The 13,350-nt window shown below is 44.8% G+C and overlaps 1 protein-coding gene across 1 annotated transcript in view; it reads left to right on the top strand.

Annotated features, from left to right (window-relative positions):
• LOC137335421 (N-terminal EF-hand calcium-binding protein 1-like) overlaps positions 1–13,350 on the top strand; it is a 138,185-nt gene that overhangs the window by 92,290 nt on the left and 32,545 nt on the right. The window contains exons 6-7 of the mRNA XM_068000767.1: positions 3,956–4,092; positions 11,368–11,489. Coding sequence (XP_067856868.1) covers positions 3,956–4,092; positions 11,368–11,489 — 259 coding nt within the window. The remainder of the gene's footprint in view (positions 1–3,955; positions 4,093–11,367; positions 11,490–13,350) is intronic.

Genomic DNA, 13,350 nt, shown 5'->3' with positions numbered 1-13,350 from the left:
GACAGCATTGTTTGCCCTTTCTACCTGAGATACGTATACCCGTTACGCACATGCGCACTCACATTCCTTCCCTCCTTTCATGTATCCCTTTCACCTTTGCTGCGTCCTTTTTTTTCCACTATCTTCTTGCTCTCGTTTGTTTGTCGCTAGCGTCCAAAATTTCTGCCCGTCTGTCTACTCCTTGCAGCTGTTTTAACTTTTTTTTTTCTCAGCAAAGATTTCCTTTTTTCATCCTTTACTTGCAGTAGAATCTACCCAAGTTCCTTAGCGGAGGTGAAGGCCAATCACTAAGGCATCTAGAACAGTTATGTGTGCGCCATGGAGCAAGGATAAGACAATTACAGTGTGAACCTAATGCAGTTAAAATTGCAGTCTGAACGTTATGTAGAAAGAAAAAGCCTGCCTTTATATAGTACCGTTCACAGCTTCAGGACATCCCAAAGTGCTTCATAGAATTACTTTTGAAGTTGGTCACTGATGTTGTATAGGCAGGTGCCAATTTGCACACAGCAAGGTCCCACAAACAGCAAATGAGATAGATGACCAGTTAATCAGTTTGGTTGAGCGATAAGTGTTGGTCAAGTCGACACCCCGACCAGGGGATTATTTACATCCACCTGAACAGGTTTAGCGGCACTCCCTCAGTACCACACTGACATATCAGGGCTCGAGTCCTAGAATGGGGGCTTGAACCCGTGACCTTCCGACTCAGGTAGAGGGGGTGCTACCAACTGAGCCAAGCTGACACTTAAAAGTGAGAGGAGGCCCGTTATAGAATGGAACAGAATAGTGGATTTAACAGGTGATCATTGCCTTCTTGGGGAAGCACCAGTGAACACAATAGCTGGGAGCTGTGTCAACACAAATGAATTGTATCATTTTGTGTGTTTGCAAATTATTACAGGAAAGATTTGCCTCCTACATTTCAGAGTTAATTGCATCTTTTAAAAATAAATTACTGTGTTTAAGATCTCACCACACGGTTTGACATCAGCTAAGTCTTTGTAACTGATTTGTAACTCCCCCCTGTGAGATCTACTGACATTTAAAAGCCAGGGTTGGCATCATCAAACCACCCCTCTCTTCTCTTGTCCCCTTTTCAGCCTTGGTTGCATTCTGCACTATGGGTCAAAGGTCACATATGAATAATGATGACTTGACCAAGGCACCGGAGGGCAGCTGGTATTTTGGGAACCAGGCCCTCCCCAGCAAGGAGCCAATACCTTTAGAAGGGATGAAGAAAATTGGTGAAAGGCGAAGAAATCCTTTCTTTTTTAGTACAAAAATGTCTAGCGAAAACTCCTGGTCAGGTATATCTTGGGTTAGAAGCAGAGTGCGTCGATGGTCTCAATCACTGACATGGCCATCTCCAACCACTTCCGTGTATCCCTCACCACCCACATCCCTTACTCTGTTCCAACCCCACTTCTTTCTGCATCTGCCCCCGGAAAATATTCTACCTTACGTTGCTTACAATTTATACAGTGAAACCTGTAAGTTACCGACACCTTAGGGACTGGGATCAGCTGTCCTTTTTTTTTTGCAGGTGTCCTTCTTTTCAAAATGGTCATTGTAGGTACTGTAAAACATTTCAGTGGAATGGGGAATTCCTTACCCAGCATCCACAGTGGTAGAGAAACAGCTCTATCCCTGGGATAGAGCCGTGCAAGCATTCAATCCCAGAGGTAGAGCGGTTTCTCTGCCAGTATGGATGCTGGGTAAAGAGCTCCCCATTCCACAGAAGCCGTTTCTGTCGCAAAACCTGCTGCCGCCTCGTGAGTCCCATGTTTTAAGTTGTAAAAGGGCTTGGGGTGCATTGAAGCCTGTCCGTAGTTCATAACTTGTGAGTGTCTGTGGTTTCAGAGAGCCTCTTGTATATTTTACCAGGTAAGTTATTTGGGTCTCTCAATAAGTGTCTGTTTTTTGTAGCTGTCCGTTTTTTGGGACTGTCTGTTTATACAGGTTTCACCGTACTTTCAAACTCCCAACTGTTTAGCCTTTGGCTCTCCATTTGCCATGATTCTTCTCCAGCTGTTGCTTTGCTAAACCATTTACTCACCTCCACCTTTGTTCCCACTTTGTTCCCCATGGCATGGCTCCCAGCTTCACTCCCTCAAGTCCAAAGGGCACAGACTTGAGCGCGTCTGGCATATAATTGGCTTAGCCCTTCCATCACCAGCTCCGTCAGGCCTCACTCTCCTCTGCCCAAACTGCCCGGTACGCTAGTGTCATCCTGGAAAGCAAAGGTAACCACTATCATTGGCCTCCCTATCTCTGTAACCATTTCTAGCGCTACAATCCGTCCCCAGAATTCTGTTCCTTTGCCACTGGCCTGTTATCCATCCCATCCCTTCACCCCAGCATTGGTGCCTTTAGCCACCTTGGTCCCTGGCTCTGGAATTCCACCTCTCTGACCCAAGACTTTGGTCCCCTCTCCTAATATTTCCTTTGGCCAGCATCGTATTGTTTTTTTTCCTTTTGCCTCTGTGAAGTGCCTTGCAATGTATTTCTACGTTAAGGATGCCAGTATAAATGCAAGTTGTTGTTGATGACTAAAGCTCTCTTAGCTCTGCCTCAACGATGTATCTCAGCCCAACCCCAGGAGAATGTGGCATTTCTGCTCCTCACAGCAGCTATCCTTAGGGCTATCTGAATGAGGGAGCTTCTTTTTCCAAAGATCAGGGGGCATGATGACCCAATCTGTGCCCACTGGGAGCTAGATTTAGACTTACCCCAGGCTCCTTTCATCAGTCTGAGCTACATTAAAACTAATCAAAAAGTAAGATGAAAGGTTTATTGCTTTCCTTGTTGGAACTCAATTTCTTTGGTCACACAGGGTGAACAATGAAATTTCATCACCCACTGCCCTTGCTCTGCCGATCTCTAATTCCATGACACAACATTGTTAAATAGAAAAAGATGCAATTCAGGCGCGATGTAGTGTGTCTGTCTGAGTTATCCCATTATCACTTTGGTTATGCAACAACTGAGACACAAGTTACTTTTTGAAGTATTTTTATATTGAAATTAATTTTCCACAAGCTCACATGCACATATTTTTGTGACGCTATTGTTTTTCTAAACTGAGAAGTCTAGGTACAGGACCACAGCACAGTGCAGGGCACCACTGAGGCTGAAAATAGTAGGAGCGAAGGTGAGATAGATCAGGAACCAGTGACTTGGTGAGGTGACAGTGCTAAGAAGAGGCCTTTTCAAACACTGAGGCCCACAGAATTCAAACAACACAAGACATGAGCAAGAACAGGGCTTTGTGGCTGGACTGCAAGGGCTGGAAGGCCAGATACGGCCCTTGGGCCTATGTTTGGACAGCCCCTGGTACAGATTGTAAGAGGAAGTGAAGACTGAGGGAGGTAAGGATTTCCACAGTGTTGAAGTCCTGGGAAAGAAGGGTGACGATCTGATGGCCCTTAATCTCAACACAGTGAGGATGCAGAGGGGAGGAAGAGTGTAAAGAGCTGCATATTTAGAGCTTAGGAGAAACAAGAAAAGAAAATTACATGGAACAATTTAATTGCAGGAAACTTATGGGAGAGTGCACTAGGTTTATTAGCATGTTTGTGCATAAAATGAAAGAAAGACTTGCATTTATATAGCGCCTTTCACGACCTCAAGACATCCCAAAGCGCTTTACAGTCAATGAAGTACTTTTGCAGTGTAATCACTGTTGTAATGTAGGAAACAAGGCAGCCAATTTGCACACAGCAAGGTCCCACAAACAGCAATAAGATAATGACCAGATAATGTGTTTTAATGATGTTGGTTGAGGGATAAATATTGGCCACTGTGGAGAACTCCCCTGAGAGAACGATGAATGTTTAAAGCTTGTTTGCCCTCAGCTCCTTGACGTTTCTTGGTGCCTTTACACTTACGCTGGGTAATTTGCGACAGCAGTTTTTCTGGACAAGTGTCTGACCGATTCTTCTTCTGTTGCCAGGAATACCAGAGCTCTTCGACTCTGGAACAGTTCGTGACCCGCTTTTTGCTCCGAGAGACCGTGGACCAGCTGCAGTCGCTCCAGAGCTCGCTGGAGTGCGCGATGGACGCCATCGAGGAGCAGACCAGTCGAGAGAGGTGGGTCGTGCCTCGTTTACAATTCCCGCCACTCACAAGTTGAAATATGCCAAGACCTTGTTTCTTGGTTGTTTTAACACAGCCCCTCTTTTTAAGTTACTCCCCCATGTTTGGATAAATTGGGTAAATACTTCAAGGGGAAAAGTTTGCAGGGCTGTGGGGAGAGGGCAGGGGAGTGGGACTAATTGGATAGCTCTACCAAAGAGTTGGCACAGGCATAATAAGCCAAATGGCCTCCTTCTGTGCTGTATCATTCTAACATTCTATATCACTGCCCAACCTAGAGTTACCATGGTACCAATACTTCGCTCAACAAACAGCAATAAAAGGCGTCCCAGAACTTCCTGAAATAACTTCCCTAATGATTTTTCTCCTCCCTTTGGTAGGGGTGAGGTGGCAGGTCTTACCTGATCTGCTCTCATTGTCTCCTCCCAATAGCCCAGTCAAGATCAGTAATTCACCCTGTGGGAACTTAACACTCTATGGCAGTCTGAGTAACATAGAGTAAAAATACTCAAAAGTAAGTTATTTATTCTGGGCGCTGTACTATGATTACTGTGTAACACTTGAATGGTATATGAGGGAAAGATGCAGAGGAATAGTAATGCTCCTCCAGGCCACTGGATGGGGTGGGAGTATGTGGGAGACATTATTTGGAGATCTCATTGTCCTAATTAATGCAGTACAAGGTTGTGACTAACCCATCCCAATCACAGTCTTATTTCATAGTTATTATGGCACTCAGTTGCTTTTGTGTGACCCCGGCAAGAAATACGGACGGTCCGCCTGATATTTAAATTTTTTTAGTCTAATGTTGCAAATTTATTTTAACATAGACTTCAGAAGACAAAAGTTGAGTAATATGATTCATTTTAGAGACCAAAAAGAAAATAAAATCAACATGAATTCTTTCACCATGTTCACAAGCTCATCAGGTAATTACGGATGAAGAAGGCTATTTGGCCTATCTTAATTCAGCCATCCAGAGATATCCTAATGTCCCCCAGTTGCAGCAGCCAATTGTTTCTGAAATGATTCCAGGGTTTTTGCCTCCACTGTTCTATCCGGAAGTTTATTCCACATGTTGATCTCTCTTTGTGTGAAGAAGAATTTCCTGATATCGCTCCTAATGTTATCTCTTACAAGTTTGAACCTGTATCCCCTAGTTCTGCTCCGCAGTTTATTTTACAGTAATATTCCGGGTTGACTTTTTCCATACGCTTAACAATCTTGCACACCTAAATAAGATTACCTTTCAGGCGCTTCTTTTCTAGGCTGAAAGGCCCAAGTTCCTCCTGCCTTTCTTCATAACTCAGGCCCAGATACCGGGGATCCCCTTTGTGGCTCTTCTCTGCAGTGCTTGAATGTCTCCCTTGTTTCTTGGCGACCAGAACTGGACCCAGCGCTCAAGGTGCAGTCTGACCAGGGCAGTGTACAGTTTGATCACCACCTCCTCTGACTTCCATTCAACTGGCCGTGGATTTCAGCATTCTCTTGGCTTCGTTGATTGCTGCTCTGCACTGGTTGGACTTGTCTAGTGTCGAGTCCACTAAGTTCTCTTTTCAGTTTCATCCTTAGTTATTTCAACGCCATTCATGAAGGAAGCTTTTCACCTTCCTCTGTTTGTAAGCATCTGCCATTAAATTTCATTTCCCATTATTCTTCCCATTTATATATTTTGTCCATCTCATTCTGTAATTTTTGAGCTGCCTCTTCCAATTCCACTGCCCCTCCTAGGTATCTGCAACTTTGCGTTGAGTTTCTCAATCCAGGTGGTTTATGTATATTAGAGATAATAACAGTCCCAACACCGAGCTTTGGGGCAGCTCACTCAGCACTTCCTCCGCACCGATATAACTCCTATAACCAGGAGTTTTTTTCTCACCCTTCAGGCAGTTTCTTATCCATTCCCAGGGTTTACCCAAAATACCCGCAGCTTTGAGTTCAATTAATAGCCTTTCATGTGGAACTTTATCACAAGCTTTTTGGAAGTTGTCATAGGGCTGCCCACAATCCACTTGGGTTGTCACATCCTCAAAGAAGTCTAGGAGATTGCTCAGGTAGAATCTTGCCCTTCTGAAGCCATGCTGTCTGCTGTTAACTGGGTTATTGTTGTACAGATGACCCTCGAGTTTGCTCCCAATAATCAATTCCATTATTTTAAACAATTTTACAATACCAAGTTATAGTCCAACAATTTTATTTTAAAGTCCACAAGCTTTCGGAGGCTTCCTCCTTCCTCAGGTGAATGTGGAACTGAAACCCTCGAACCTATTGCATTTATAAATCACAGAACAATATTATCGTTCTCTGATTTATAAATGCGATAGGTTTGAGGATTTCAGTTCCACATTCACCTGAGGAAGGAGGAAGCCTCCGAAAGCTTGTGGACTTTAAAATAAAATTGTTGGACTATAACTTGGTGTTGTAAAATTGTTTACAATTGTCAACCCCAGTCCATCACCGGCATCTCCACATCCATTATCTTACATGGAGTGAAAGTAAAACTAATAGATCTGTAACTGCCTGTGTCTGTTTTGTCGCCTTTTATGAATATGTGCAGCACATTAACCTGTTTCCAATCTACTGGTACCTCCCCAGTGTCCACTGACTCCCTCAGAATGATTGTCAGTGACTCACAAATCTCTTCCCTTGACTCTCTCAGCACTCTGGGATAGATAGCATCTATCCCTAGGGATTTATTTTTTCGGAGCCCTTTTAGCTTGTCTAGGACTTTGTTCTCGTTTATAGTGAAGTCGTTGGGGGTAATTTTGACTTCAATGGAAATAAAAATGGGGAGCGATGTAAAACGGGCTGCCGACTCGCAAATCACCTATTTTACACTATTGCACAAAGTCAAAATTACCCCCGTTGATTTTACTGAGATAGCTTTGTTTGGAGAGGGCGTGTAGTTCACCATTCCATTGGCTTTGCTGATTGCTGCTCTGCACTGGTTGGACATGTTTAGTGTCAAGGCTGCTAAGACCCCGTGGTCTCTTTTCAGTTTTATCCATGGAGTATGTGTGTTGCCCATATCTCTTTTCTGTGTTGCAGCACATTACACTTTTCTGTATTAAATTTCATCTCCCACTGTTCTGCCCACTTACATATTTTGTCCAACTCATTCTGTAATTTCTGTGCTCCCCTTTGCGATCCCACTGCCCCTCCTGGTTTGGTTTCATTGGCAAACGTTATCACTTTGCATTGAGTTTCTGAATCCAGGTCATTGGTGTAAATTAGAAGCATTAGTGACAACTTTGTGCTTCTCACCAAATGAATGAACTGTGTTCTTGAAATTTCTGTTGTAACTTCTGCTGGTTCAAGAAAATATGTAACTTTGTCCTGCTTTTGTTTATTATATATATATATTTTTTTTAAAAAACATTTTACCTGTGGAGCAGATATTGCAACTATACCAACAGATACTTTGAGTTGCAATTTCACTATTCATCTTGAAATAGGTCACCCATCTCATCATCACCACCAAGAGGTCATTGATGGTACTGCTACCTTTATTCCACAGGACACTCGGGTAGATCTCGACTTTATGGGGTAGTGTGAAACGGGTGATTTGCGAGTCAGCAGCCCATTTTACATCTCTCCCCATTTTTATTTCCACTGAAGTCAATCGGGAGAGATGTGAAAGGGCTGCCGACCCGCTATCACCCGTTTTACACTATCGCACAAAGTCAAGGTCTACCCCTTATTCTTACAGGAAAATTGGACTTAAAGAAACTCTATTTAAAAGGCAGAACTGGCTTTTATTGGAAAAAAGAATATTGAGGGGTGGCAGATCCAGATCTCTTAAGTGATGAGAGGCACAGACAATGTTGGCGTAACTAGGCTATTTGACTTAGACTGAGAGTATTTATGTAGGAACTTTTACTCTGGAGAGTACATGGATGGGGTAGAGTGTCATTGAAAAGGTGGATTGTATATAGTTTGTAGGAGGAGTTTTTTTTTAATTCGTTCATGGGATGTGGGCGTTGCTGGCAAGGCCAGCATTTATTGCCCATCCCTAATTGCCCTTGAGATGGTGGTGGTGAGCCGTCTTCTTGACCGCTGCAGTTCGTGTGGTGAAGGTTCTCCCACAGTGCTGTTAGGAAGAGAGTTCCAGGATTTTGGCCCAGTGACGATGAAGGAACGGTGATATATTTCCAAGTCGGGATGGTGTGTGACTTGGAGGGGAACGTGCAGGTTGTGTTGTTCCCATATGCCTGCTGCCCTTGTCCTTCTAGGTGGTAGAGGTCGCGGGTTTGGGAGGTGCTGTCGAAGAAGCCTTGGCGAGTTGCTGCAGTGCATCCTGTGGATGGTACACACTGCAGCCACGGTGCGCCGGTGGTGAAGGGAGTGAATGTTCAGGGTGGTGGATGGGGTACCAATCAAGTGGGCTGCTTTGTCCTGGATGGTGTCGAGCTTCTTGAGTCTTGTTGGAGCTGCACTCATTCAGGCAAGTGGATAGCATTCCATCACACTCCTGACATGTGCCTTGTAGATGGTGGAAAGGCTTTGGGGAGTCAGGAGGTGAGTCACTCGCTGCAGAATACCCAGCCTCTGACCTGCTCTTGTAGCCACAGTATATATGTGGCTGGTCCAGTTAAATTTCTGGTCAATGGTGACCCCCAGGATGTTGATGGTGGGGGATTCGGCGTTGGTAATGCCGTTGAATGTCAAGGGAGGGGGTGGTTAGACTCTCTCTTATTGGAGATGGTCATTGCCTGGCACTTGTCTGGCGCAAATGTTACTTGCCACTTATCAGCCCAAGCCTGGATGTTGTCCAGGTCTTGCTGCATGCGGGCATGGACTGCTTCATTATCTGAGGGGTTGCGAATGAAACTGAGTGATTTTGTTGAAACAAATGTTCCATGCTGTCTTATCAAATTCGCCTTTATATCTCAGCACTAATACCTTATTTAGAACGACAGACAGGAGTCAAATCAACACAAAGCCTCCCCTTCAGCACCTATCCAAATCACTAAACAAGTTTAATATCAAGAACAAAGCTCCCATTTTAAGACCCGTCTTATATAATCGGTACTGGGATAGTAAGTCCTGTTATAGATGACAAGATACTCATCCATTATCGTTCATCCCTCCAGACAGACCCTAACGTTCCCCCATCGCTGCATTGAATTGTTTCGTAAATGATTCCAGGGTTTTTGGCTCTCTAACTCTATCTGGATGTCCATTCCCTGTATCGGTCACTCCTTGTGTGAAGAACTTCCTGATAACGGACACAAATTTGCCTTTTACTAGTTTAAACCTGTGTCCCTTCATCCTGTTTATGTAATTTAATTTAAAGCAATATTTACCTTTTTCAGATGCCTCTTTTCCAGGCTAAAAAGCCCAAGTCCGTCCAGTCTTCCTCATAACTCAGGCACGTCCATGGAAAAGTCAGTTCTGTTACCTACCTGTCTGTTATAAAAACAGGTCTAAAAATCTGTCATGGCTTATTACGCAGACAAGTGAAATATTATTTGGCACAAACAAATTTACATAGGAATGTAGGAACAGGAGGCCATTCAGCCCCTCGAGCCTGTTCCGTCATTCAAGTAGATCATGGCTGATCTGTATCTTAACTCCATCTACCCGGCTTGGTTCCGTAACTCTTTAATACCCTTACCTAACAAACATATTTCACTGTATCAGGAGTTTCACTATATCAGGAGTTGGCTGGTTGAGCATTACAGGCTGACAGTTTAATGACGCAGAGAAAACAGTGAGTTAAAGTGTCATTATATGAATCGTTGAACTTGAAATTTCTGCGTTCTGGGGCATTGATTCAAAGAGTGACTTAAAGAATGACTCTAATCAGCTGTTCTGCAGGGAAACGGGATTAAAGTAGGTAGTTCCAGTTGAAGAGCTAGCACCGACACTGGCTTGATGGGTCGAATGTCCTCCTTCTATGCTGCAATCTCTATGATCCAAAAAAAAAGCGGCTGCGTTGTGTACTACTTCAGGCTGTGAGCCTTACATAACTGTCTAGTCTGCAAACTAGCAATGTGAACCTGAGACTGATTATTGCCTGTAGCTGAACTGGAATGAATACCTTTCTTCTAAAATAATATATAATTAAGAACAGTATGCAGACCTAGATAAAATGCTTGTTAATTAGAGGCACGGGCTTGATTGACATAAAGGACACATTCTGCTGCTTTTTATCAAAAAAAACCTTGCATTTATATAGCACCTTTTATGACCTCAGGTCGTCCCACAGCACTTTACAGCCAATGAAGTACTGTTGAGATGTGGTCACTGTTCTAATGTAGGAAACGCGGCAGCCAATTTGCGCACAGACAGGTCCCACAAACAGCAACGAGGTAATGACCAGATAACCTGTTTCTGTGATATTGGTACAGCGCTAAATATTGGCCAGGACACCGGGGAGAACTTCCCTGCTCTTCTTCAAAATAGTGCCATGGGTTCTTTCACATCCACCTGCAAAGGCAGACGGGACCTCGGTTTAACATCTCATCCGATGGATGGCACCTCTGGCAGTGCAGCACTCCCTCCGTACTGCACTGGAGCGTCAGCATAGATTTTGTGCTCAAGTGTCTGGAGTGGAGCTTGAACCCACAACCTTCATGACTCAGAGGCAAGAGTGCTACCACTGAACCACGGTTAACACCTTATAAGGACAAGTAAATGAAGAAAAATATGGGCGCAGAATTTCATTATTAACAGTCAGTGCTGGGTCGTTCCATTCAGTTCAGTTCCATGCTTAGTGAATTGGGATAGCGGAAGCTTTTTCACTCTGATTGGAGTATCCCCGTGTCCGGGTTTAGTCCCAGCAGCTTCTGCCACAGCAGAACCACGTTCGTATTGTTCTTCAAAGAGCAGAGAAGGTTAAGGGGAGATTTAATAGAGGCGTTCGAAATTATGAAGGGCTCTGATACAGTAAATAGGGAGAAACTGTTTCCACTGGCAGGAGGGTCGGTAACCAGAGGACACAGATTTATGGCAAAATAACCAGGGAGAGATGAGGAGAAATGTTTTTACGCAGCGAGTTGTTATGATCTGGAATGCACGGCCTGAAAGGGCGGTGGAAGCAGATTCAATAGTAACTTTCAAAAGGGAATGGGATATATTCTTAAAAAGGAAAAATGTGCAGGGCTGTGGGGAACGAGCAAGGGATGGGGATGGGCCGGGGGGGGTGGTGCTGGTGGGATTAATCGGATAGCTCTTTCAAAAAGAGCCGGCACAGACACAATGGGGCGAATGGCCTCCTTCTGTGCTGTATGATTCTATGATTCAATATTGTGCTTACTTTAACAGGCAAGAGCTGGAAACGCCTGAGATCCCATCTGTCCACCGGCCTGGGCGGCGATGTGGTCGCAGAGCTCAGAAGAATATCTGCCTGTCTCCCAGTGACCCTTACTCTGGGATCCTTCACTCAGGTATTTGAAAGCTCGTCTATCCTCCTGGATCAAAGAATAAATAATTAAAAGCTGGTGGGGGATGGTGTTACAGCACAGTCTTCAGGTTCTGATTGAATATGAAATAATTTGCAGAAGTCCCAGTAACAGACAATCCATTGCCAGCTTTTACTTTACGTAATCGGTAATAATCATTTAATGGGTTGCCGGCGGGTGCTGACTCCATGCACGCCTTCAAGAGGGAGCTTGACTGGGGCTGAGATCGCATCATATAGAAGGTAAGTGGCTTTATAATATAACACATGGTCCGTGTGATCTCCTGGACTGGTTTTGATTGCCTGAGGTGGGGGCCAGAGAGGAATTCGTTCATGGGATGTGGGCGTCTCTGGCGAGGCCAGCATTTATTGCCCATCCCTAATTGCCCTCGAGAAGGTGGTGGTGAGCCGCCTTCTTACAACTGAGTGGCTTGCTAGGCCATTTCAGAGGGCAATTCAGAATCAACCACATTGCTGTGGGTCTGGAGTCACATAAAGGCCAGACCGGGTAAGGACGGCAGGTTTCCTTCCCTAAAGGACATTAGTGAACCAGATGGGTTTTTATGACAATCCGGTAGTTTCATGGCCACCCTTACTGATACTAGTATTTTGATTCCAGATTTTTATTTAATTAATTGAATTTAAATTTGCCAGCTGCCGTAGCAGGATTTGAACTCGTGACTCTGGATTACTAGTCCAGTAACAGAACCACTATGCCACCGTACCCTGCCAGAGTAATTTTTCTCCCTTACTGGACCTGGGTTTTTCTCTGTTCTTTTGCCTCTCCCAGGAGATTACATGTCTGCCGGGGTTTGGGGGTGGGTGGAGTGTGTGGTCATGGTGCTCCAGGTGTGTGGAGCAGACTTGATGGATCAGCTGCTCTTTTCCTGCCCATCATTTTTGCATGTTTGTATGTAAATTGAGGATTGATATTTAATATACTCCGAGCTGCTTTACACATCCATTCCCAGATCCTCCCCCCCACCAATGTCTTTTTTTTTAAATCACTATGGGCGTCACTGGGCAAGGCTGGCATCTATTGCCCATCCCTAGTTGTCCCTTGAGAAGGTGGTGGTGGGCCTTCTTCTTGAACCGCTGCAGTCCGTGTGGTGAAGGTGCTCCCGCAGTGCTGTTAGAGAGGGAGTTCCAGGATTTTAACCCAGCGACGATGAAGAGACGGCAGCAATGTATCCCCACGTCGGGATGGTGTGTGACTTGGAGGGGAAGTTGGAGGTGGTGGTGTTCCCATGCACCTGCTGCCCTTGTCCTTCTAGGTGGTGGAGGTGGCAGGTTTGGGAGGTGCTGCCGAAGAAGCCTTGGCGATTTGCTGCAGTGCATCCTGCACCAATGCCTGTTGGCCACTGAGAAGTACTCAGTGCATCAGCTGCAATGTTTGCTGCAGTGAAGAGCTTCTCGCAGTGCTGTTTGTTAATTATTGGTTGAATCATTAATGAATGGTTGAATGATTAAAACAATGATTTATTTTGCAGCACCAGATGGGGCTAGCAATGCCACATCATTGCAGGCATCACTGAGCCCTGCTTTATAAAAAGTAACAAGGACAACTTTAACACAGCGAAACATCCCAAGGCGTTTCACAGCAGCGTAATCAGACAAAAATTGACACCGAGCCAAAGAAGGAAATATTAGCAAATTTGAAAGGGCGGAGGGACAGTACGTGAGGAGAGGGAACCGTTAACAATATCAGCTAACATGGGGGCCAGGAAGGGAAGTTGGGTGGTCAGCAGTTTGGTGGGAATGGGGTCAAGGGAGCAGGAGGTGGGTCTCATGGTCAAGATGAGCTCGGAGAGGGCATGAGGGGAGGTAGGATCATAACAACTCGCTGC

This window comes from Heptranchias perlo, chromosome 19, assembly GCF_035084215.1.
Source record: "Heptranchias perlo isolate sHepPer1 chromosome 19, sHepPer1.hap1, whole genome shotgun sequence".
Lineage (NCBI taxonomy): Eukaryota > Metazoa > Chordata > Chondrichthyes > Hexanchiformes > Hexanchidae > Heptranchias > Heptranchias perlo.
The sequence above is the reverse complement of the archived record's forward strand: the minus strand, read 5'-3'. Positions and strand labels throughout refer to the sequence as shown.